At 40.6% G+C, this 26,761-nt stretch overlaps 1 protein-coding gene across 2 annotated transcripts in view; it reads left to right on the forward strand.

Moving 5' to 3' along the window:
* The window catches only part of LOC126190816 (adenylate kinase isoenzyme 1), a 137,972-nt gene that overhangs the window by 81,727 nt on the left and 29,484 nt on the right, over positions 1 to 26,761 (forward strand). For both annotated transcript variants that reach the window (XM_049931382.1, XM_049931383.1), the window contains one exon: positions 2,516 to 2,679. In XM_049931382.1, the coding sequence (XP_049787339.1) occupies positions 2,516 to 2,679 (164 nt within the window). The remainder of the gene's footprint in view (positions 1 to 2,515; positions 2,680 to 26,761) is intronic.

The following is a 26,761-nucleotide window of genomic DNA, read 5'->3' on the forward strand; positions in this document are numbered from 1 at the left end:
TCCACATAACACCTTCACTTTATGTTTTTTCTTCTTTTTTCCTTTCTAGAAATATATACCCAAAAGCTATGCATAGCACAATACTAACACGTCTTCCTCTTTCTGAGCTCAATATCTCACTCATTATGGAGGGCTGCTGACTCAGTTTTTCAGGATAGAAAACGGGAAGTTGCGGTACAGAAAATGGCCCAGAGATCATCTGTGTGTGTGTGTGTGTGTGTGTGTGTGTGTGTGTGTGTGTGTGTGTAGTGAGTGAAGTGTTATGAAACAATGTATGTATAGTGTGTGCAGTGACTGTTAGTGAGATACGAGTGAACAGTGTGGCATAACAGTATTCAATAAGTTATTTGTAAAAAAAAGTATTTTATACCAGGAGTAAATCAAATGATTGTCTCTAATTAGAAGTCTGTTAAATATATGTGTATACTAACCAACTTATTTTAAATTGATCTAAATTTGTAAATACTTTGACACGTCGTATATCCTTGTAAAAAGAGATCTGCAGATGAATACAGCTACTACTACTACCACTCTAATACTCCCATTATGTTTAGGCCATAGCTGAGAGGGAAATGAGACAGGATTGTAGCCTGTCCCCCAAGTTATTCGATGTGTACTTTGAACAAGACGAATAGCAAGCCAACCAAAAATTTGGGAAGCAAGTCAAAGTTCAGGGGCATAAAATAAAAACTTTAAGGTTCACCGATGATTACGTAATTCTACCAAAAACGGCAAAAGACTGGAAAGATCACTTGAGCAGAATGGACTGAGACGTGAAAAGTGGTTTGAAGAGAATCGCCAACAAAAGTGAAACAAGGGTAATGGATTGTAGTAGAATTAAATCAAGTGATGCTGAGGGAATTAAATTAGGACAAGAGGTAAACGAGTTATCCTATTTGGAAGGGTCTATAACAGACCATAACAGAGGATATAAAATACGGACTGATAATAGCAAGCAATATTTTGAAAAATAGAAATATATGGACATCTAATATAAATTTGATTGCCACGGAGTCTTTTCTGAAAGTAATTGTCTGGAGTGTAGCCTTACACAGAAGCGAAACATTTCTAGCAAGAAGTAAAGACAAGAAGAGAATAGAAACTGTTGAAATGTGGCGCTAGAGAAGGATGCTGAAGATTAAGTGGGTATATAAAGTAAATAATGAAGAGTTACTTAATTGAGTGAAGGAGAAAATAAATTTTCGGCAGAACTTGAATAGAAGGAGGGATGCAATCCTTAATTGCCAAGAAATAGTTGATTTGTTTAGGGAGGGAAGTATGGAGGTAGACCAAGGGGTACTGGGGGCATTTGGAGATATGCCCCAATATGACTCCTTGATTGTTCTTACCGAAATACAAAACGAACTAGAAGCGGGCCAGAATGGCTTCCTGAATAGGAATAGATTGGAGATTATTATCAGCTCTGACGTCTATCTTGGAGCCAAGGGAAAAGTATCGAAAACCTTGTTCGGGAACAGAGACACCTGGACATTTTCCAATTTATTTCTGGGACAAATGTGTGTGTGTGTTTTCAGCTTTATTCGAATGGATGTTGTTGATTTGTTGATGAGGAGACCTGCACAGAGTAGACTAGCAAGTAGAGTTGCATCAGACAAAGACAACAACAACAACAACAACAACATGGGGAAGGAAGTTATAACGTCGTCTGTCTCTTCTGATGATGTACGCTCCAGAAATTTCAAGGATAATCATTTTGTGATGCGCATAGCATCTTCGATTGGCGTTAGCAAATATATTTGTGTCACTCTTACAGGTACTAAGCGAACTCGGGACGAAAGAACGCTTTCTTTGGGTCGCTCCATTAATTCTACCTCATTGAGGTCGCGTAGAAGCTTTACGTAAGAAGTAGATCAGTAGAGAGTTTTGTAAGCTACGTATTTCATAGTTGAACTACATTTCTTTAGTTTTCTTCCATACTTGCGGGCCTCGCGTCGAGGTCTGCAGCAATAAGCGAGGGGTAGTCACGAATTTTTATTAATCATATCGAAAATAATTAAGCCAGGCAAATAATTTTTTGCTTGTATGCACCTACGATCTGTAGTCGTAATATATATTTAAATCCCAGCACCACTAGACGCCACTAGATGACCCAACTCGTCTCCGTTACCAGTGAACTACGTATTTTGTTTTGGCTCCTCTAGTGGGCAGCTTGATCCTTTGGATGGGATATTTTAGTATGTACTACGACTGCAAACATTTAGCTCCAAAGAGACAAAGATTATTTACCTAACTTAATTATTTTCGACGCGATAAAACGCTGTATGACTACCCCTCGTTTATCGCTGCATATGTTGAGGCGAGTCCGGAAAGTATGGAAGAATATTGCAGACTTGTGCCTGAAATCAGCTAAAAGTTAATTACGTAACTTTGTTTTTTTGTTTCGATGTGATGGCTGGAACTTTTTGACTGCTCCTCGTTCCTTCCGAGGACGCACAGAGCTGCTTGGAAGGAGCGGGCGCCTTATCAGTATGTAGACCTGCGTGTTGTATTGCAGGGGGCCCCGGCTCTGGCAAGGGCACGCAGTGCGACCGCATCGTGCAGAAGTACGGCTTCACCCACCTCTCGACGGGGGACCTCCTGCGCGACGAGGTCAAGTCCGGCTCCAAGCGCGGACAACAGCTCACCGCCATCATGGAGCGCGGAGAGCTCGTGCCCCTGGTAAGTCCCAGACCTCAACTCTCGTCGTCGTTTGTGGAAAAGAGAGACTCAGCTAAATAACAGACGTAGTCAAAATTGAGGATCTGTTAGATGATGCCCAGTTTGGGTTTAGGAAAGATAAAGGCGCCAGAGAGGCAGTTCTGGCGTTGTGGTTGATAATGAAAACTAAACTTAAGAAAAATCAAGACACGTTCATAGGATCTGTCGGCCCAGAAAAAGGGTTCGAGAATGTAAAATGTTTCAGATGTTCGAAATTCACAGGCATATAGGTATAAACCCATATACAACATGTACAAGAAACTAGAGGGAACATCAAGTTTTAAGACCAAGAACGAAGTGCCCGGATTAGAAAGTTTGTAAGGTTGTAATGTAATCCTTCTCCCTTACTGTTCAATGAACATCGAAGGAGCAGCAACGGAAACTGAAGAAAGGTTCAAAAGAGAGATTAAAATTTAGAATCTAAGGATATCAATCATAAGATTCGCTGATGACACAGCAATACGCAATGAAAATAAAAAAGAACTGTAGGACCTACTGAAAGTAATGAGCAGTCTAATGGGTGCAGAACAAGTATTGAGACTACATCGAAGAAATACGAATGTAAGAGAAATGATTTTGACGATAAAATTAGCAACAAAATTGGGGAGCAAGAAGTTTTGAAGTGAAGGTATTCTGCCGTCTTTGAGGCAACATAATCCATGACGGAGGAAGCAAGGAGAACTTACAAAGCACACTGGCACAGGAAAAGAAACCATTCTAGCCAAAAGAAGTCTAGTAGTATTAAAAATTTACCTTGAGGAAGAAAATTCCGCAATGTACGACTTGAGCGCAGCATTGTATGGAAGTGAATAATGAATTGTGATAAAACCGGGAAAAAAGTGAATCGAAACATTTTTTATGCAGTGCTGTAGAAGAATGGTTGAATATTGCGAGGACTGATAAGGTATGAAATCTGAAGATTTTCCACAGAATCGGCAAGAAAAGAAATATGTGGAAAACAATGACAACAAGAAGGACCATGTTTACAGCACACGTGCTAAAACATGAGAGTACGAGTCTAACTTTATTGGTACTAGAGGACGCTGTAAATGGTAAAAAGTGTAGGGAAAGACAGAGATTGGAATATACCCAACAAATAATTGAGCACATTGGGTTAAGGGCTAATCTGAGATGCAGAGGTTGGCACAGGAGACGTAGTCGCAGCGGGCCTTGGCGAACCAATCAGAGAACCGAAAAAAAGTCAGCTGAATGTGAGCCTTTGTAGTCTGCAGCTACCAGTTTCGTCCAGTCTCCTCATTTTAGGCTGGAAAGCTGCAAAAACACCTGTAATGGCAGTGAGAACTTACGATTCGACGACAAACCATTGCATATGTCGATGAATCGGGTTAAACTTTTGGCAATTAGCCTACACAGTCCACACAATATACAGTGAAGCCTCATAATGTTTCTAATCACCAAATACCCTTTGCAATGCGATATTTTTTGCTACCATTGTGTAATGAGACACTTAGGTCACCATCGCAAGAGAAATGTGTTCCAGAGACAAATGAAAACTGCAAACATGAAACGTGACCTTCATAAATCCATCGCGCCGCAACACTAAACAAACTTGTAATTGTTGATCTAGTAATTCAAGATGATCGCCATAGTGTTATTGATAAACCCACTATAATAAAAAATGGTAGTGAAACCCATTCTCAAATTTGGTTCAAATGGCTCTGAGCACTATGGGACTTAACTTCTGAGGTCATCAGTCCCCTAGAACTTAGAAGTACTTAAACCTAACTAACCTAAGGACATCACACACACCCATTCCCGAGGCAGGATTCGAACCTGCGACCGTAGCGGTCGCGCAGTTCCAGACGGTAGCGCCTAGAACCGCTCGGCCACCTCGGCCGGCTCTCAAATCTGGAACTGTGTCTTTCGCCGATAGGGCAATTACTAAATAAGCTATTCAAGCATGACTTAACAAACTATCCATAAAATTGCAATTCTGCCAGTATACAAGGTGTTCGTTTTAACTTGAGACAACTAAATATTTTGAAAACGACAGATAGAAAGAAGAAAAAAATGATCTACGTGAAAAGTTAACACTCGTAAAGGGGACATCTGTCTGTGTTACAACTTGCCGCTCCCTAACAATCCCTCCTGCATGGGCGGGATCAACTTTGTATTTTCAGAAGGGGAGCCCCCTATTTTATTTTATATTCGGATTCTACGCAAAATAGTGATTTCCATTCGCGGTAGATGGCGCTGTAATCGACAAATATCAAGAGTGCCTGTTTTTGCAGTTAAGAACCGACACATCTGATTCTACATTTCGTTTATGACGCAAATGTAAAATTTTGTGTTCTAACGACTGATATTCATGCTCAAAACTTTTTTCAGTGTTGCAAACTTGTTTATACAGCACAATACGGTTATCTGTTTCAGTGTCTGATTAAAAACTACGTTTGGCACGATACAGGAACAACGACGCGGATGTAATAGTTTTCTGTTCCCATCGGGATGCTTGGCTTAGGTGAGTCCCTTGTCTCTCACCATTGGGGTGCTTGATTTCGGTGAGCATCCATGGCAGGTGTGTTTGTTACTATCACTTCATGGACATTTTTACCTTTTTACAATGGTTTTGACCTGTATTCCGCCTGTAGCCACTTAGTGGTCAGCGTAAGAGTAACAGTGGTTAGATGGAAACACACCCCTAAACCAGTCACCCTTATGGCGGGGTTCGAGGGTGGCCACCGAAGTCAAGCATTCCGATGGTTTGGGCGTCCACCACAATCAACATCATACGGAACAGAAAACTATGTTACCGAACACTTAGCTTATTTGCCAGAAATGTCAATGTCTAACTATATTATCTGAACTTTACAGTCACATTTGAAATCTCAAGTAACGCTTGAATATCAGTATCAACCGTTAGAACACAAATGTTTACACTTTCATCGTAAATGAAACATAGAATCGTATGCGTCGGTTCTTAATTGCAAAAACATGCACGCATGATATTTGTCGATTACAATGTCATCTACGACGTGCATTCAAGTTCTAAGGCCTCCGATTTTTTTTCTAATTAACGACTCACCCGAAATCGATGAAACTGGCGTTACTTCTCGACGTAATCGCCCCGCAGACGTACACATTTTTCACAACGCTGACGCCATGATTCCATGGCAGCGGCGAAGGCTTCTTTAGGAGTCCACTGGAAAATCGCTGAGGCAATAGCAGCACGGCTGGTGAATGTGCGGCCACGGAGAGTGTTTTTCATTGTTGGAAAAAGCCAAAAGTCACTAGGAGCCAGGTCAGGTGAGTAGGGAGCATGAGGAATCACTTCAAAGTTGTTATCGCGAAGAAACTATTGCGTAACGTTAGCTCGATGTGCGGGTCCGTTGTCTTGGTGAAACAGCACATGTGCAGCCCTTCCCAGACGTTTTTGTTGCAGTGCAGGAAGGAATTTGTTCTTCAAAACATTTTCGTAGGATGCACCTGTTACCGTAGTGCCCTTTGGAACACAATGGGTAAGGATTACGCCCTCGCTGTCCCAGAACATGGACACCATCATTTTTTCAGCACTGGCGGTTACCCGAAATTTTTTTGGTGGCGGTGAATCTGTGTGCTTCCATTGAGCTGACTGGCGCTTTGTTTCTGGATTGAAAAATGGCATCCACGTCTCATCCACTGTCACAACGACGAAAAGAAAGTCCCATTCATGCTGTCGTTGCGCGTCAACATTGCTTGGCAACATGCCACACGGGCAGCCATGTGGTCGTCCGTCAGCATTCGTGGCACCCACCTGGATGACACTTTTCGCATTTTCAGGTCGTCATGCAGGATTGTGTGCACAGAACCCACAGAAATGCCAACTCTGGAGACGATCTGTTCAACAGTAATTCGGCGATCCCCCAAAACAATTCTCTCCACTTTCTCGATCATGTCGTCAGACCGGCTTGTGTGAGCCTGAGGTTGTTTCTGTTTGTTGTCACACGATGTTCTGCTTTCATTAAACTGTTGCACCCACGAATGCACTTTCGACACATCTGTAACTCCATCACCACATTTCTCCTTCAACTGTCGATGAATTTCAATTGGTTTCACACCACACAAATTCAGAAAACGAATGACTGCATGCTGTTCAAGTAAGGAAAACGTCGCCATTTTAAGTATTTAAAACAGTTCTCATTCTCGCCGCTGGCGGTAAAATTCCATCTGCCGTACGGTGCTGCCATCTCTGGGACGTATTGACAACGAACGCGGCCTCATTTTAAAACAATGTGCATGTTTCTATCTCTTTCCAGTCCGGAGAAAAAAAATCGGAGACCTTAGAACTTGAATGCACCACATACCACAATGGAAAACAATGGTTTGAGTAAATCGTATATATTTTTGGCGTAGAATCCGAATATGCATTAAAACTGGGCGTTCCGACTTGAAAATACAAAATCGACCTCACCCACCCAGGTGGCTAGTTGTAGCACAGATAGATGTTCCCTTTTTTATTTAGATTTTTTTTTACTTTATGGCCGTCATTGGACCACTTTAGTCAGTTATACAAAGAAGGTCGTTGTTATTCATTAATGCAATTCAGTCCAACAATATTCAGTAAGACATTAAATACTAGAGTGGTTATACAAGGATTATTAAAATTCATTATTCAAAAATTTTCAAATGTGTGTGAAATCTTATGGGACTTAACTGCTAAGGTCATCAGTCCCTAAACTTACACACTACTTAACCTAAATTATCCTAAGGACAAACACACACACCCATGCCAGAGGGAGGACTCGAGCCTCCGCCGGGACCAGCCGCACAGTCCATGAGTGCAGCGCCTTAGACCGCACGGCTAATCCCGCGCGGCATAATTCATTATTACATGAAGTATGTTTTGCTCTTCTGTTTGCCCAATGCTTCTTCATTTTTCAGATATTTTCTTTCTTTTTTCGTCTGAGATGATACTTCTTATAGTCCTTTTGTTTATCTTCGTTTAAAGTCTGGTCTGTGCGCTTTCATTACTCTGATTTCCTGTTTTTTTTTTTTTTCATCTACCGATATTTGGAGTTCTTTTATATCTTCCTTAATTTCCGAGATCCATTCAATGTTGCTCTTACCATTCCGCAGTTTCTCTATTATTCTCTTGCTAATTCCGTTTTCTGGTGTTCTCATTAGTTGTCCAAAGAATGAGATACGTTTCTTCCCGATCGTACACATTACTGGTTCTTTTTTCTAGTACTGTTTTATTTGAAGCTATTCTCCAGTACCAATTTACTTGATATTGTTTTTTATGCATGTCCTAATCATTCTTCTTTCCACATATAGTATTTTGTCAGTTTCCTCTGTTTTAGTTGTTTTGGAGATGGTTTCAGCTGCTTATGTTATTTCTGGTTGTGTAACTGTTTTACACTGAAGCGCCGAAGAAACGGGTATAGGGATGTATATTCACATACAGAAATATGTAAACATGCAGAATACGGCGCTGCGGTGGGCAATGCCTATATAAGACAACAAGTGTCTGGCGCAGTTTTTAGATCGGTTACTGCTGCTACAATGCCAGGTTATTAAGATTTAAGTGAGTCTGAACGTGGTATCATAGCCGACGCACGAGTGGTGGGACACAGCATCTCCGAGGTAGCGATGTAGTAGAGACCATTTTACGAGTGTACCGTGGATGTCAGGAACCCGGTAAAACGTCAGATCTCCGGCATCGCTGCGTCAGGGAAAAGATCCTGTAAGAACGGGACCAATGACGACTGAAGAGAATCGTTCAACGTGACAGAAGCGCAACCCTTACGAAAGTTGCCGCAGATTAAAACGCTGGGCCGTCAACAAGTATCAGCATGCGAACCATTCAAAGAAACATAACCGATATGGGCTTTCGCAGCCGAAGGCCCACTCGTGTACCCTTCATGACTGCAAGACACAAGCTTTACGCCTCGCCTGGGTCCATCAATACCGACATTGCACTGTTCATGATTCGAAACATGTCACCTGGTCGGACGAGTCTCGTTTCAAATTGTATCGAACGGATGGACGTGTACAGCTATGGAGACAACTTCATGAATACGTGGAACCTGAATGTCTGCAGGGGACTGTTCAAGCTGGTGGAGCGTGTCAGGTGGAGTCACATGGGACCCCTGATATGTTTAGATACGACTCTGGCAGGTGACAAGTTCGTAAGCATCCTGTCTCATCAGCTGCATCCATTCATGTCCATTGTGCATTCAGACGGACTAGGACAGTTACAGAAGGACACTGTGACACCTCAGCAAAATTGGTACAGAGTGGCTCCAGGAACACTTTTCTGAGTTAAACTCTTCCTCTGGCCGTCAAACTCCCAGACATGAACATTAGTTAGCATATCTGGGATGCCTTGCAACGTGCTGTTCAGGAGAGATCTCCATCCCCTGGCGCTCTGATCGATTTATGGACAGCGCTGCAGGATTCATGGTGTTCAGTTCCCTCCAGCACTACTTCAGATATTAGCCGAGTCAATGCTACGGCGTGTTGCGGCACTTCTGCGTGCTCGCGGGGGTCCTACACGATATTAGGCAGGTGTACCAGTTTTTTTGGCTCTTCAGTGTATAATGTTATAATTTTGTATCTATGGATAGGCTTTATTGTTGTATGTGTTTTTGGTAATGTAATTTGCTTTGTTCACTTTTTTACTGTATTTTGCCATGTTGGTTTCTGATTTAGATTGTATGTTACGATTTCACCTAAATATTTAAATTCATCAACAATTCTGAATTCCTGTTCTTCTATAGTAATTTTGTTCGCAACTGGTGGGTCGCTTAACATAATCTCCGTTTTTTTCAAATGATTTTCTAAGTCCAATTTCTGTGATGTTTCTTGTAATGATTTAACTTGTTGTCTGGTTTCTTGAATATTGTTGGCTAGCAGAGAAAGACTACCAGCAAAACCTAAGCTGTTTAAACTTAGATCATTTCTTGCACTTCCAGTTCTTATGTCCTGTGAGTTATCCTTTTACTAATTTCTCAGTGTGTATTCCAGAGAGCAGTTGAACAATAATGGTGACTGTCTGTCACCTTGTCGTAAGCTTGTTTTTAAAAGGAATGGTTCAGAAATTTCTCCTTAAATTTACTTTCGACTTGGCGTTTGTTGGAGTAAGTTCTATTACTTTAATTTGTTTTGGCTGAAGTCACAGATTTCTTAAAATTTTTAATACTGGAGGTCTATGGATGCAGTCATATGACTTCTTAAAACCTACAAATGTTATTGCCAAAGGTTTGCTCCGTATCTTGTTGTATGGAATAATCAATTTTAAACTAACGATCTGCTCTGCGCAGCCTCTCCATGCTCTGAAATCTCTCTGGTCTATCCCTAACTCCTGTTCTAGTCATTCCTTTATTCTTCCGTACAGGATCTTGGATTAAATCTGTATTGTAGTGTAGGAGCCGGATTCCTCTGTAGCTGTCCAGATTCCTCTTATTCCCGTTCTATTGTAGTGGGTGGACGACAGCGATGGTCCAATATTCAGGGAATTGTTCTGTTTTCTAAATTTTTATCAAAGATTTGTGCAATGATGTCTTGATTGTGTCACTTGAATACTTACACTGATCTTCTCCACATGTCTTATAACTTTTTTGTCCTTTGAGGACTCTTTCTACTTCTTGGTAAGCTGGAGGGTCTAATTTGTAGGTTTGACTTTTACTGGGGTTTAAGAGTGTTTTTGGTTCTTCACAATTAAAGAGTTAATTAACTGCTTTTAGCATGATTTCAGCATTTTATTTGCTACTGTGCTCCAGTATTCCATCTTTATCTTTCAGTATTAGCGTAGAGGGCTCATATTGTTGTAGTTGTTTCCCAGTGATTTTGTACTAGTTCCTAGAACTGGTTTTGTGGTAACTGTCTTCTGTAGAGTTCACTATGTCTTTATGGAGTCCTCTATTAATTCTCCTAATGTTTTTTGTGAATCTGTTCCTTTTATTTTTGCGGTTGATACGTTTTATTTTGTTTTGTGTGTTTCAAACTTAAGTCATTGTTAGTGTCTATCTTCATGGAATTTGTCACATTCTGTTCTCCACCATGCATGTTTATTTCGTGGGTTCAATGGAGCTAGATTCTTGGCTTGTGTTTTTACACTTGGTAGCAGTTGGTGGTACTTGTCATTTTTAATTAGCTGACGCAGATCTTATCACCTTTTTTGTTTCATTAATTTTTCCATTCTTTTCCCTAATGGAGTAACTTGATTTTAATTGTAACTACGTGGTGGTCTGAGCCTATGTCTACTCCTCTCAATATTTTAACGTTATAAATTTCCTTATGCAAATTTTTGTTCATATAGACATGGTCTAACTGCCACTCCCCATTTCTTCAGTCTGGCGTTTCCATGTTTTATGTTTATTTGTCTTCCTTTTGATGTATGCTGATTTAGATATAAGCTTGTGTTCTTTGCAGAGTTTTACAGGCATTTGACCATCCAAGTTTGTAAAGTTATGTGGATTCATCTTCCAATCATACCTTTATACCAGTATTTCTTTTCTTTCCCCAGCTGCGTGTTGAAGTCTCCCTTTGCTAATATTAACTGTTTACTTAGAACATTTTTTTCATATGACGTGTTGCTTTCGGGATATTTAGTTGTATCAGCTTAAAAAATATACCCTTTCATTTTCGTTGGTTTGAAAACAGCCCTTTAGCTGTGGCAATATTCTCGCTTCCGGACTGCTCCTGCTTCTGTATCTCAAAGTAAATCGTGCCATCTTGGGAGAGAAGGAGGTGCACCAGCCCTGAATGGAATCCACGTGGCAGATGAACGGTAGTTTGTCTCTTCCACTGATCAACTTGAGACGGTTTTCACGCTCTTTTAGGGTAATTTTGGACTGGTCTTCAATCACAGCCTTAGTAAATACGATACACATACAGATAAAATATGATGAGACACAGAACAAGGTTTACACGAATAACAGACAGATGCGCAACGACTTGCCTGACACGGTGGCGACAGGAAGAATATCCGGCCACAAAGTTAAAATAAAAATAAATTTGCCAAATTTTGAAAGACAGCAGACTCTGAACGATGGAATAAACTCTAGGAAAGAGAGTGGCATTTGTTGTGGGTTGGCAGGAGAACCAACACCGGGTATGAGAGGAAGCCGAAAGGCACGCGTTTTAGCTGACGCAGGCTGGCGTGAGGTCTGGAACAGGACAAGGAAAATAGACTTTAGAAAAACGGACGTAGCTGGTGGAATACTTAACTTTAATCCATTAATGATGAGCGTCGCTCTTGACGGTACATGATTACAGTATCAATAGTAACTGGTAATGGCGCCTTGCTAGGTCGTAGCAAATGACGTAGCTGAAGGCTATGCTAACTATCGTCTCGGCAAATGAGAGCGTATTTTGTCAGTGAACCATCGCTAGCAAAGTCGGTTGTACAACTGGGCGAGTGCTAGGAAGTCTCTCTAGACCTGCCGTGTGGCGGCGCTCGGTCTGCAATCACTGATAGTGGCTACACGCGGGTCCGACGTATACTAACGGACCGCGGCCGATTTAAAGGCTACCAACTAGCAAGTGTGGTGTCTGGCGGTGACACCACAGCATTAATCTTCGAAGATTGCTTGTCGCCCCGGATATGCAGCAGCACTTGCGTGAAGTCTGAAGTCTGAGGTGTGGGAAAGAGGTACTGGCGGAAGTAATGCTATAGCTCGCATAAAAAAATTAGACGGGCCATTCCAGCCTGATCCTGTCACCCTCTGCCAATGGCGTCATAGGATTCGATATGGAGAAGCGTGCCGTCAGCACACCGCTCTCCCAGTCGTTGTCGAGTTTTGGGACCTTGGAACTGCCTCGATCTACCCTGGTGACCAAAATTACAGCAACAAACGGAAATTTTGCAAGGTTGTGTTTATTTTGCCACAGAACAGTATAAACAGGAGATAGTAAAGTAGAAACAATGTAAAGAATACAGGACGTAAACAATTCCAACATGCATAACGGTAGACAAAAATGTTCTTCTTTTTTCCAATTTAACGGATTTGCACACATATTCTGAAAACTGGTTTATGTGCTCAGTATAGAGTTTGACTAGCACTGGCAGCAGTACAGGGCTGTCAACGACGGGGCATGCTGTGAATTACGTCATGAATCCTATGCTGAGGCACCAACGCCTGTTTCTCCCTAGAGCTGCTAGAAAGTTTTGGAGAGCAGTTGGTGGAACCTGACGTGACGCAACCTGTCTCCCCGTGCATTCCAGACATGCTCTATGGGATTCAAATCGGAAGAGCGAACAGAACACGCCACGGTGTAATATCTTCCGTCTCCAAGAGAACTTCAACCACTCGTACTCTATGAGGTCGAGCATTATCGTTTGAAGTCTGGGCCCACAGCAACTCGCAACAACCGCACATGAGATCCCAAGATCTCGTCACGATACCTGACACCAGTTAAACTTTACCGATTCACCCACGCAATTTCGTGAAGACGTGTTCATGTGGTTAACATAATCTATGCGCGCACCATTATGGATCTTCTTCGATGTCTGTCTCTTTCCACAGTGTTTGGGTCCCGAAATCGAGTTTCACGATCCCTCCGGATGAGAATCCGTCGATAATCACTCTCAAGACCAAATCGGGACCCATCTGTGGAAACACAATTTATCCACTTGTAGGGAAGCAGCCTACTCACGCTGTAGTAAATTCACATCAGTTCCATTGTGTGCCAGCCAGTCTGCTGTAACTAGCTCTGACGTCATAAATGTTGCGCAATATCTTAAAAATCAAGCAAATGACTTTAAACTTTTCTAGCATGTCAGGAATAATACTAAATTAATGTGTGTTAAATATCAGTTCGATAACTTCAGCCATTTTTGAAATTTGGATGTTTTTCTGAAAAAATCATTGGCGCAACAGAAAAGAGCTAGAGACTTCAAAATTTATATTTAGATTCATCTTTCATAATGATTTAATAAAAACAGTACTTTGGATTTCACAGATTAAGACTTTAGTGGAAATTCATGATTTTCTGGTTTTCGTCTCAAAACTGAAGGAAGCAAGATAGATTAAGTAGGCTAATAAATAAGGCTAGGATGTTTAGATTTAAATAGGTTGGAGGTCCGCTATGACTATGAAGATGTGAAAAGTTTCTTTTGAATACCTATAAAATTATAGCGATAGCGGATCTCAAAAGGGCCAGTTCAGAGCTCATCTGCTGCGTGCAACGTAATTTAATTAATTCTCTCGCCCAAAATAGTTAACTTAGCCACGTCAAAATTTTATTATCAATACTTACCTGCGTACTGAATGCACGTTTAAATTAAGAGCTTCATCGGCCATCAGCAAAAGAAGCTATAAATTATTATGTAACTTGAAGTGGTGCGTTACTAGCCCAGCGGCTAGTCGGGAGAGCCGATCTGATCAGGCGTTCTCTTAGCCGTCCGCACCGCGGCTATATATATAAGAGCGCTGCGCGAGGAAGGAAGGCCCCAGTTCTCTCCAGACGCTGAATAGCACGTCAGCTGTGTCGGGAGTCGCTTCGCTCGGAAGCACTGCTACAAACAGCCTCGGGTGCCGTATTAAGTTACTAGAGATACGCGGAACCGTGAAAACATTTCAAGTAAAGGATTAATTCTGAGATGATTTGCATTATCTAGCTTCAGTTTGCGTATTATCGTATTTTCACGTGCCGTCGCGGGACAGACATTCTACCAATTATTATAGCGTGGCGTTTGATGAAATATTTTCATCAAATCTTGGCGAGCATTCTTTTAACATTTAATTCGGACATTTATAGTTGCATGAGCGCATTAGACTCTGAACTGCTCTGTTAGTTAGGTTGTAGGGATACTTGTGTTTGTTATCAGTGAATTTCAGAATATACTCAACTATTTTGGAAAATCGTTTTGATTAGAAATCCCGAACAATCTCCTAATTCCTCAGAGCTATAAGCTGCAGCTATAATGGTATTCTCAGATGAAGTGGGCACTAGGAACTCTCTTTACAGGCTCCACGTTTTATTAAATCACTTTCTGGGTGCTAAAAGGTAAACAGAGAGCCAGTGTTGAGAACGGCGAAAGACAGCATTAACAACATTTTAAAAGCCTGAAACTGATTCAAACATTTTGAATTGCAAGCATTTATACAGCAAAATTTTAATTTCACAAGTTACTCGCCGCCCCACATATGGTGCATCGGCCGGGAAATATACCAACTAAGTGAAAGTGATTTTTAACTATTCGGATTCGCGAGTGGAATGCGACACGCAGCTGAGTAATAGAACAGTGAAAGTGTTACGTGGGCATGTGGATGACGCGTTTGGATTAACAACGCATCTGGATTGACGGAGCTGGCACTGAGTCTAGCGGTGCTGCCGGCATCGCGAGAAGCCAGTTTCGCCGTACCGCAGTCGTCCGCCGCTGCAGTCGGGCCGCGCCTGCAGTTGCGAGCCACGCAAACACACAACAGCCGTCGGAGAGCCGTCTGCAGTTCAACGTGCCACGTCGCATCAGTAAACCTGGTACGCCGCGCCGGCAACGCCATACGTCGTACAGAAGGAACTAAGTTAAGTGAAAAGCTGTTAAAAATTTTACTAATCTGCACTAAAAGACTGTCGGCGATGGAACCGCCAAAAGAAACTGAGTTTAAACTTAAATTAGAACCTATGTCTGTTGAGGGAACTGTAAATTCAGATAACGGTTCAAGTGTAAATATGCATGAAAATAGTAATGTTAAAGTGAAATATGAAGTATTGTCTCCTGACAGTAGTGTGCGAAGGGGCAATGATTCAATAACAGAGACCCCTGTAGTAAAGCAGAAGGTAGAAATTGTAAATTTATTGGATGATAGTTTCTCAGATGAATTAAAAATGAAACAGTCATCAGAGATGGTAGAATTTAAGAAGGAGAAGTTAGATATGACTAATAGATCAGAAGTTTCATTTAGTTTTGATGATTCTGGTGTTGGAGCTAGTTTTTCGTCACCTGAGTGTGATAAAAAGCCAGCTAGTGAGCAACCCAAAGATGCTGGGGCTGTTGATCTAAATGTTATATTACAAGCAATAGCTGCCAGTCAAACAAATTTTAATATGCGGTTTGAGGCAATGGACAATAAATTAGAATCCAATAATGCTGAATTAAAGTCTGAAATAACTGAGGTCAAAAGCAGTAATGCTGAATTAAAGTCTGAAATAAGTGAACAGGTCAAAAGCAGTAATGCTGAATTAAAGTATGAGATTATGGCCAGCCAAACTAATTTTAATAAACGATTGGAGGTAATGGACGATACCTTCAAGGCTGGTTGCAATAAGTTGAAAGAGGATCTAGACAGTTTGAATTATAAAATTGATTACAATCATGAAGATATTAAGAAAAAGGTTGCTCAACAGTTTTCTGAAATGTATAAAACAGTTAAATCCGAAGTTGCTGAGGTTCGCAAAGACTTCCAAATGGAAGATGCGAAGCTGGAGCACAAGTTAACAGAAAAGATTGAGGCGGAATCTGAACTGTGCTCAGATAGATTTAAAGATGTTAATATTAAAGTAAACATATGTCAAGCAGACGTAGATGCAATCAAAACTGATACTACTCATATTGTACAAAGAGTAGATAATGTTGAAATGAAAGTAGAAAATATCAGTACTAACATTGCTAACATTGAAAGTAAAGTAGCTTCAGTAACTTCTGGTAATGGTAATATACAACAAGTTGTAGCTGCAAACGCCGCTTTTATCGGGTGTCGGCAGTTCTTGCGATTCGATCCAGATAAAAATATCCACCCGCTAGATTTCTGGAACGATTTTGAAGATGTGATTCCACCAACTTGGTCTGAACGAGAGAAAATCTCATTTATTAGAAGCCATTTAGCAGGTGACGCCATGCGTTGGTCAGCTGATGTTATGTTGAAGTGTAAAACATTAGCGGAGTTTAAAACAGCTTTCATTAATGAGTATTGGTCTAGCAATAAGCAAAATGAAGTGTTAAGAGAATTTTGGAGTGGAAAACGCTTCAATGCAGGAAAGGAATCAATTAAAGAATTTGCTAGGTCATGGATTTCACGTTTGTCACATTTGGACGAAAAGCTGAAACCTGAAATGATTACACTAGGTCTTGAAGCCAAACTGCCATGGTATTGGCAAACTGGAATTATATCTGCCCCTAGAGACAATCTTGATCGTTTCATTGAGTATCTGGAACGTGTAGAACGTGTTGCTGCCAATGAGGAGCAAGCACGTAATAACAGAAATGCCAATAACAATAATAGTAATTTTAGGAACGAGGAAAATGGCAATGTAAATATCAGAACAGTAGGTGTTCGCCATCCTAAGAGAGGTAGGAATTGGGGAAATAATTATCAGAACCAACAAGGGCGTCCAAGGGATAATAATTTTGTTCCAAATAGAAATATGCATGTAAACAACAGTACGGAAAGTAATGCTATGCCAGCTAACTATAATGAAACTAAAGGAAACGGCAGTAGGCCGAGGCAGGAAAACTAGTTCCCGTCTATGAGGACACTGGCGCTCACCAGGCGGTTACTTTTCCTAAGCCAGTAGTTAAGGGAATTGGTAAGACAGATCAGAATACTCAGACTGAACATGTGGATGAAGAGTCGGTAGCATCTAAGGATACAACAGAAATATTAGATCACTCACAGTATTTGATAGATACCGTGTTAGAAACGATTTCTAAGTGGGAAGAGAAAGAGAAGGCGCAGCAGTGTAACAATAGGGAGGAGCTACAAAATACTGAATTGACAGGTGAAGAAGCAGAAGAAATTCATGCTTATATTTACGATGAAGATGATGTGCTCTTATCTAAAGTGCCTGTGCAGGATGTTAATAATGTACTAATAAATTTAGGACAGGAGATAAGTGAGAATGTAGAGGGTAGGCTGTTGAGGGTCGATGAACCCAGTAGCTGTGACCAGTTGTCACTTGAGAAGGAAACCGACGATAATGGTGAAAGTGGTTTAGCTGTAACTAGTGTTATGCCCGGTCTGGAGACGCAGAATCGCTCAGACTGCAGTAATTTGGGTTATGTTCAGCAAACTAAATGTAATGAAGTCGTGCGGTGTTTCGATTTAAAATTAATAGACCGACTGGAAAAGGCAGCTGAAAATGTAATTCAGGAAACCCCTACACACTGTGACCTAAATGTAATGAAGACAGATGTCAATCACTTTAGTTGGAGACAAATCCAAAAGGAACTACTAGATGAATTTGAGAAACCACCTGTACTACCTAGAATAAGCCGCCCTATAATAATAGTGAATATCTTGGGTATCAATGTACGTTGTCTCTTAGACAGTGGAAGTGAGGTGAGTGCAATATCTCAGTCTTTTTTTGATGCATTACCTGGTAAAGACAAGCTTACAGTAATGAGGGTATCAGGACTAAGAATAATTGGTGCTACTGGCAAGGTGTCAAAAACGGTAAAGCAAGAAGCTTTGCTGCCCTTTAACATTAATGGTAATTTAGTTGATCATCCATGTTTAATTGTAAACAATCTCAGTATTGAGGTTTTAATTGGCATAGATTTCTTGTCAAAATATCAGAGTGTTGTGGACTTTGAAAGAAGCCAGTTAAAAATGGTCTTACCAATAACCGGAGTAATTATAGTACCTTTTAGTGATAAACATGTAGTAACTGATGATGAAACTTGGGAGCTGCCTATACGAATTCTGAAAAATAGGAGGTATTGGGACGAAGGTGTTAATCTTAGTAACAGTAAGCTGAACACAGAAAAAGAAGAAGAAGCAATTATTGTGGACAAAATAGAAGCTAAATTGCAGGAAATCGATAAGATTTCAGACAATCTAAAGGAAGAACTGAGACAGGTTCTAAAGAGGCATCATAAGGTATTTTCAGATCGACCTGGCATGGTCAAAGGTTATGAATGAATGCTGTAGGGAGGAGGTTGTTCTGTAACCTCTACACAGTGTGGCAGCTGTGCAGTCCCAGCTGTGTGAGATCTTCTTTCCATTTCAGGTCTCACTCAATCTTCATCTTTTCTATCCACCAAAGTTTCGACTCCTTCTTTGCAATACTAAAATTTTCCGTCATGACTATCAAGTCAGCATTCAGCCAATGAATGCTGTAGGGAGGAGGTTGTTCTGTAACCTCTACACAGTGTGGCAGCTGTACAGTCCCAGCTGTGTGAGATCTTCTTTCCCTTTCAGGTCTCACTCATTCTTCATCTTTCCTATCCACAAAAATTTCGACCTTTTCTTTCCAAATACTAAAATTTTCCGTCATGACTATCAAGCCAGCATTAAACCAATGAATGCTGTAGGGAGGAGGTTGTTCTGTAACCTCTATACAGTGTGGCAGCTGTGCAGTCCCAGCTGTGTGAGATCTTCTTTCCCTTTCAGGTCTCACTCATTCTTCCTCTTTCCTGTCCTCAACAATTTCCACCTCTTCTTTCATACATTAAATTTTCCGGTATGGTTATCAATACAGCATTAAACTAATGAATGCTGTAGGGAGGAGGTTGTTCTGTAACCTCTACACAGTGTGGCAGCTGTGCAGTCCCAGCTGTGTGAGATCTTCTTTCCCTTTCAGGTCTCACTCATTCTTCCTCTTTCCTGTCCTCAACAATTTCCACCTCTTCTTTCATACATTAAATTTTCCGGTATGGTTATCAATACAGCATTAAACTAATGAATGCTGTAGGGAGGAGGTTGTTCTGTAACCTCTACACAGTGTGGCAGCTGTGCAGTCCCAGCTGTGTGAGATCTTCTTTCCCTTTCAGGTCTCACTCATTCTTCCTCTTTCCTGTCCTCAACAATTTCCACCTCTTCTTTCATACATTAAATTTTCCGGTATGGTTATCAATACAGCATTAAACTAATGAATGCTGTAGGGAGGAGGTTGTTCTGTAACCTCTACACAGTGTGGCAGCTGTGCAGTCCCAGCTGTGTGAGATCTTCTTTCCCTTTCAGGTCTCACTCATTCTTCATCTTTCCTATCCACAAAAATTTCGACCTCTTCTTTCCAGACATGAAAATTTTCTGTCATGTCTATCAAGCCATGAGTTCTGTAACCATTCTATCCACCGATTAGTGAAGAAAAATACCTAATGTGACAAACCTAATAGTGACAAACAATAGAGAAGTATGATGTAATTAAGATACAATGTATTTGAGTAACAAGTATGTATAGAAATCTGGTACTATGGTAAGTACAAAGTGTTGTTTTATTGGAAATGGTCCACCAACAGTAATTTAAAAAGATATATGAATTCATATACAAGCAGGATCTGAAGTGGTAGTGAAACGTAGTGTATGCATTAGAGCTAACTAAGAAATAGTAAAAGAGGTTGCTTAGTGTTAGGAAAAATATGCAGATAAGTTGTAAGATTAAACTCACCTGGTGTAGCAAGGAAAGGCAGTGTAATAGAATTGAGCAGTGTTTGTGGTTGAGACGTGAAGGACACGTCCCTGAAGTATTTATAAGATTGGAGCTGGCCATTATTTTAGTGTAGTGTGTGACAGGATACACCTACACGTATTGAGATTATGAGTTGGAGGCGTGAATGCGACCATAGGTACCCTTATGTTAGATGAGACAGAGCAGCTCATGGTGTCCTATAGGTTTAAGGAATTTAGCATTACGCTCGTCCACAATTACTTAATGCACTTTAGTGGTAGGTCTGAGAGAGACTACCTGAGGTTTCAGCGTCCGATCGAGTGGAAATGGATTGCCACGTGAGCAAACTAATCAGCTGCAATACACTATGAATATGAAATAAATGTGCATCCTATGCTTTAAATATTAATAGAGTGAGTGTTAAATAAGTACATACACTAGCAATATAATTGAGTAACATACTGACGACGGAAAACATTAATTTTAGCTCAGCATAAATACACTTCAAAGTAAGTAATTACCTAATTGCAGATGTGGAACTAACACAACAGCAGAGGACCAATAAGTGGATTTTGTAGTCAACTAAACGTAGTGTGTTTTGAACACTCAGAACTGTACTATTACCAAAAGTTACTCACATGTACAAAGAAGCTGAGAAAACAACCACTAATCAAATATACTCATACTATCTCTAAAAATAAGGTAATCAAAGATGAGTCAGTTAAGTGCGTAATATGCAGATTTGTCAGGAATGTACCGAGCATTGGTTCAGTGTTCCGGCCCAGAAATAATAAATTGATGTTAAATAGGATTCATGATTGTATGCCTTGAGCATAGATTTTCTCTAGTACGTGACTAACGGCGTTTTGAGCCATTTGTTTACCGATTTTATGACATTTAAGTAACCGTGAGAGTAATGTTGAAAAAGTTCTGTTAACTTTGTTCCAGCAAAATATTGAAGGATAAAATGTATATATACCCATTTCATTGTGACCCACCCTTAGATATTAAGTGAACAGAGTCTGAGGCACTCTTTTTGTTTGTTCTACAGGACAAACCAGATAATGGCAGCCTGGTAGCTGCGTGAAAGTGTGGAGTGACTTGGACACAACTCACAGTGACCCCTCCCCTTTTCCCCATGTAATTTAGAGAGAACGTGAAGGACGCACACCATAGCAACTTCCCCTACTCTACCCTTGTGAATGGAAGTGTAGGACGCCAGCCAAAGCGGCTACAACCACGTGTGTAAAAATTATTTGTGAACTTTTCTTTCAGGTTTAGAAAAGACTGCTAAGAGATAATCATCTGTTTATGTATCATGTTATTTTCTTTGAATTTGTGTATGTAAAAATGTATTTAATGTATTTAATGGATCTAAGATTTTCATAATTTTTCAATTCGTATGTGTTTGTTTGTCTAAGGCAATATGTATGTCAAAATATTTCATTGACTTTGCTTAAAATTTTGAGTAATGACATTGTTTAAAAGGCATTGAACATGCCCACAATTTAAATAATTAATGTAGGTAATCAGTTTTCTTTAATGTTTATACATGTTTATATTTCAATTTTGATTTTTTTATAGGGAGTTAAACTGTACTCTTGCGTCTCTTTTGGTAATTAAATTTTTTTTCATTCATTAACATTCATAAACAAAAAATTTAAGTAGAGGGTGATGTAGGGAAGCAGCCTACTCACGCTGTAGTAAATTCACATCAGTTCCATTGTGTGCCAGCCAGTCTGCTGTAACTAGCTCTGACGTCATAAATGTTGCGCAATATCTTAAAAATCAAGCAAATGACTTTAAACTTTTCTAGCATGTCAGGAATAATACTAAATTAATGTGTGTTAAATATCAGTTCGATAACTTCAGCCATTTTTGAAATTTGGACGTTTTTCTGAAAAAATCATTGGCGCAACAGAAAAGAGCTAGAGACTTCAAAATTTATATTTAGATTTATCTTTCATAATGATTTAATAAAAACAGTACTTTGGATTTCACAGATTAAGACTTTAGTGGAAATTCATGATTTTCTGGTTTTCGTCTCAAAACTGAAGGAAGCAAGATAGATTAAGTAGGCTAATAAATAAGGCTAGGATGTTTAGATTTAAATAGGTTGGAGGTCCGCTATGACTATGAAGATGTGAAAAGTTTCTTTTGAATACCTATAAAATTATAGCGATAGCGGATCTCAAAAGGGCCAGTTCAGAGCTCATCTGCTGCGTGCAACGTAATTTAATTAATTCTCTCGCCCAAAATAGTTAACTTAGCCACGTCAAAATTTTATTATCAATACTTACCTGCGTACTGAATGCACGTTTAAATTAAGAGCTTCATCGGCCATCAGCAAAAGAAGCTATAAATTATTATGTAACTTGAAGTGGTGCGTTACTAGCCCAGTGGCTAGTCGGGAGAGCCGATCTGATCAGGCGTTCTCTTAGCCGTCCGCACCGCGGCTATATATATAAGAGCGCTGCGCGAGGAAGGAAGGCCCCAGTTCTCTCCAGACGCTGAATAGCACGTCAGCTGTGTCGGGAGTCGCTTCGCTCGGAAGCACTGCTACAAACAGCCTCGGGTGCCGTATTAAGTTACTAGAGATACGCGGAACCGTGAAAGCATTTCAAGTAAAGGATTAATTCTGAGATGATTTGCATTATCTAGCTTCAGTTTGCGTATTGTCGTATTTTCACGTGCCGTCGCGGGACAGACATTCTACCAATTATTATAGCGTGGCGTTTGATGAAATATTCTCATCAAATCTTGGCGAGCATTCTTTTAACATTTAATTCGGACATTTATAGTTGCATGAGCGCATTAGACTCTGAACTGCTCTGTTAGTTAGGTTGTAGGGATACTTGTGTTTGTTATCAGTGAATTTCAGAATATACTCAACTATTTTGGAAAATCGTTTTGATTAGAAATCCCAAACAATCTCCTAATTCCTCAGAGCTATAAGCTGCAGCTATAATGGTATTCTCAGATGAAGTGGGCACTAGGAACTCTCTTTACAGGCTCCACGTTTTATTAAATCACTTTCTGGGTGCTAAAACGTAAATAGAGAGTCAGTGTTGAGAACGGCGAAAGACAGCATTAACAACATTTTAAAAGCCTGAAACTGATTCAAACATTTTGAATTGCAAGCATTTATACAGCAAAATTTTAATTTCACAAGTTACTCGCCGCCCCACACACTGTTGGAGCGTCCAGGTGGCATGCATACGACTGCACTCCGGACGTTCCGTTTTGTGAAGACGCGTCGGAGGCACACAAACAGCATGTCTCCGACAATAAAGACCACTCTGCCGAAGTCCTCTGTACTCAGATTGCCTCGATACACCAAGTCCAATGAATGCTGCCACGTCAGATGCCAGTTGCCGCACAGTACTAAGACTGTACCGTCAAGCCCTTAAAGCCAAATAACGGTCCTCTCTTTCTGATGTCATAATGGTCGGCTCTACCCTGGTCTTTGGGATACATTTCGGTCTGTTTAAACTGTCGCCACATCCGAGAAACAACAGAACGATTCACATTACGCCATCAGGCCACATCAGTTTGCGACTTCCATTATTCCTATGGCCCTCCACAGCAGGGTGTCTGGTAGGCGTCCTCTCTGTGCCATACTGCGCCGTCTGTGGTTGTGTACAGAACAATTGTGGATGAGAGTGTAAGGTGTCAGGCAAATCCAACACCTTCCATGAAAGCCCTGACATGATAAGCAAATCCAGCAGTATGTCACATAGCTCCGAATAAATCGTGACATTAAATTAACCAAAGTAATACGAGTAACGAGTGAGCAAATGGAATACCACAGACTAACACAAGAGTGCCTAAATGCATGTCATACCTTCCCACCGTGAGACAGACGCAGTTCCGAGGGGAGAAACGAGAACAGAAGCCGAGAGCAGAACCGTGTTAAGCGAGAAGGCCCTACGATAAGGGACGGACACCCACGTCGCCAGCTAACCGCTAGGACCACCCCAGCCGCAAGTTTTAGCGTGAGACTTTTTCGCGTCTGTGTTACGTCAGGACCACCTCCCAGCCCATGTTAAAAGCTAGAGCCCTCCAGAAAAACAGTATAGATCTTACAATAACACAAAAAGGGCCACCCCCAGCCGCAAGTTTTAGCGTGAGACTTTTTCGCGTCTCTGTTACGTTGCAAACTTTAAAAACATTGCCCGACCACGAAAAGTATAACGTTTCTCATTGGATGGACAGAATTTTTGTAGGCGGAGCTTAAGGTTAACATTGAGACCCTGATTGGTCAGATGAAAACACAGCCAGATAGTTTTTTTAAACCAACTTCGGTAAATTGTAGTATGGAGAAGTTAGGAGAGAGTTGCTTCCGAGACAGCGAGGTGAGCGGAGCTGTGCTGCCCGCTACCCCCTGACGAACACCGACAAGGTAATGAACGCACGTGATGCCGCATAACAGCGCATAAAGCTTCACTCAGAACTGCAGAAGTCTCATCTGTTACACCCCCTTTTTTGCGTAATACTAGCGTCGATCGTCAATTAAAGCTCATGGTGTTCACATTTGCCACTTGAAGTAAAAATCTGAAACGTGATGATTTTTCTGTTATATAGTTATTGAGAAGCCATATCAGCCACTGTAATTTACGACAAGTTAGATAAGTAATTAAAGATAATTGAGGGTCACTGTAGACCATTTTGACAGTTTTCTCTTTTGTGAAACTTAATTTAAACCTAGATTATAGATGTGATATGGCATAGGTCATCCTTCGATCCATTGTAGAACTTGGAAACCCACTCAGGGAATATTCGTTCACATTTTTGTTGAACGCAGTCGGTTTTTACCATCCTGTATTAAAACATTTCCTTTTATCAATAGTGCAATTTATAAACAATGTTTTGTGAGTAGAATAAAATTTCCAATGGTAAACTTAACTGATTTTTCGACGTTATTTTACCAGCTAACTAAAAATAGGAAAGCCTTGAACCCCTTCCACTAAATTTAGTTAGTATTAAGATTCTTTTACAGGGAGTGCAGTGGAGCTGACGCTGAAATCATTAAGTATTTGATTATATCATCGCTAGTCTCACTGAACTCTTCTGAACTCTACATGTCATGTGTGGTCTGGCGTCTCCTTACCAGCAACAGGTCCCTGGTTCAAACTAGTCAATTCCCTAAAAACACGCTCAGAGCGTCGTCGCGCGAAAGTGGTAGGGAGACACGAATATAGAACAGACAGACACCCCGCAGAATGTTAGAAGGGACTACCCGGCAAACACTACGTACCCTGACGTCATCCCTGTCGTGGCTGTCCGTTGACTGGAATGCCACCTTCCGTGCAGAACAAGATCGTACGGACATCTGTTGACAGTCTGGGTGATTACACGGTATATTAGACACAAAACGGGGAAATAGTGGTTTGCTGCTTTAATTTTGGACACCAGTGTAGTAGCTCCTTAGTTGGCCCATGAGGATGAGTGCATCCAGTCCTCCAACCAAGGAAAAATCCCTGGCAGTACCGGGAATCGAACCAGGGTTCTCTGCATGGCAATCAGCAGCTCAGTACGGCTCGTATAATAATGCCAATACATCTCTGATAGTCTTCGTGTACGATGCGTACTCAAAGACCGGGCTGAAGAAATGAATTTCAGCAAGTACGTCAAGTGTGTCATCGCAAAGAAGCAAACATGGATCTAAGGTGTGTGTTCGACATTGTTGAAATGTGTCTCCGTTAGTCACTTGTTATTTATAGACAGATGTTCTGCAGATTATTTGAACGATTCTTTTATTGAAATGATACGGAACTAGTCAGTTTACAAGACATACAGAGGGTTATTCAGCTGCCCTTACTTATGGATTTTATGAAACCCACAATGCCTTCAAATACCATGAGCAAGATTTACATATTCTCTGTCTCATATGCGCAAATTATTAGTCCTACCGAAAAAATTAGCAGGACATCTTTGAAGGAAATTTGATGTAGTAAAATTTTGTATCGGTATACGTTTCCAGTAGAGGCCCTAGTTTTCGAGTTATTCAAGAATAACGTACAAAAGTGACCTTCAAACGCTCCCAGCAAAAATTTATTCTAGTACAAAATTTAGGTACGTTAGATTTCCTACATAAAGATCCTGCTCTTTTTTTATGTAGAACTACTTGTTTGAGTGCAGTGTGCGAGAGAATATGAAAATCTTGTGTATGGTATTGAAGGTGTCGTGGACTGTATAAAATCCACTGCAGGGGCAGATGAATCATCTTGTATACGTGAATAGTGTTAACATTAATGAACATAATATTCCTTTGTCCTACTCATCTACTACGCTTAATAGATAGGTTCTTTTACAGGTTATCAGTTTTTAAATAAAAATCGGTCCACTGAACAGGAGTCATCTAGTAGAAATGATTTTAGGTTAGATTTAAAAATTTTTTGTTGGTACGTATTGAACGGCCTGTCAAAGATTGTACGTTATTGGGCAAGTAACAATTTTTGTTGTTGTTGTTGCGTAAAACGCCCTTCTGAGGCACTAACAGTTTTAATAATGGGTAATAAATGTATTTTTTTCCTCCTTGTCGTAAGTATGAACCTGTGACTTACCATCAGGATCTCTTGCCGAAATAAGTGACTCCTTCTCTCTGAATAAAGTAGTAGTGGTACTGGAGAGTGGAACACGTGTGTTCCAGTGTTTGACTATAAACAATAACCACATGCTCAGAGTTCCTGCACTTACACTGTTTAATGTGTTAAGTTTAGAACAAAGGTTTGGCACGTCAGAGACCAACACATTTTAGAGCCTTCGG

This window comes from Schistocerca cancellata, chromosome 6 (genome assembly GCF_023864275.1).
Source record: "Schistocerca cancellata isolate TAMUIC-IGC-003103 chromosome 6, iqSchCanc2.1, whole genome shotgun sequence".
Classification (NCBI taxonomy): domain Eukaryota; kingdom Metazoa; phylum Arthropoda; class Insecta; order Orthoptera; family Acrididae; genus Schistocerca; species Schistocerca cancellata.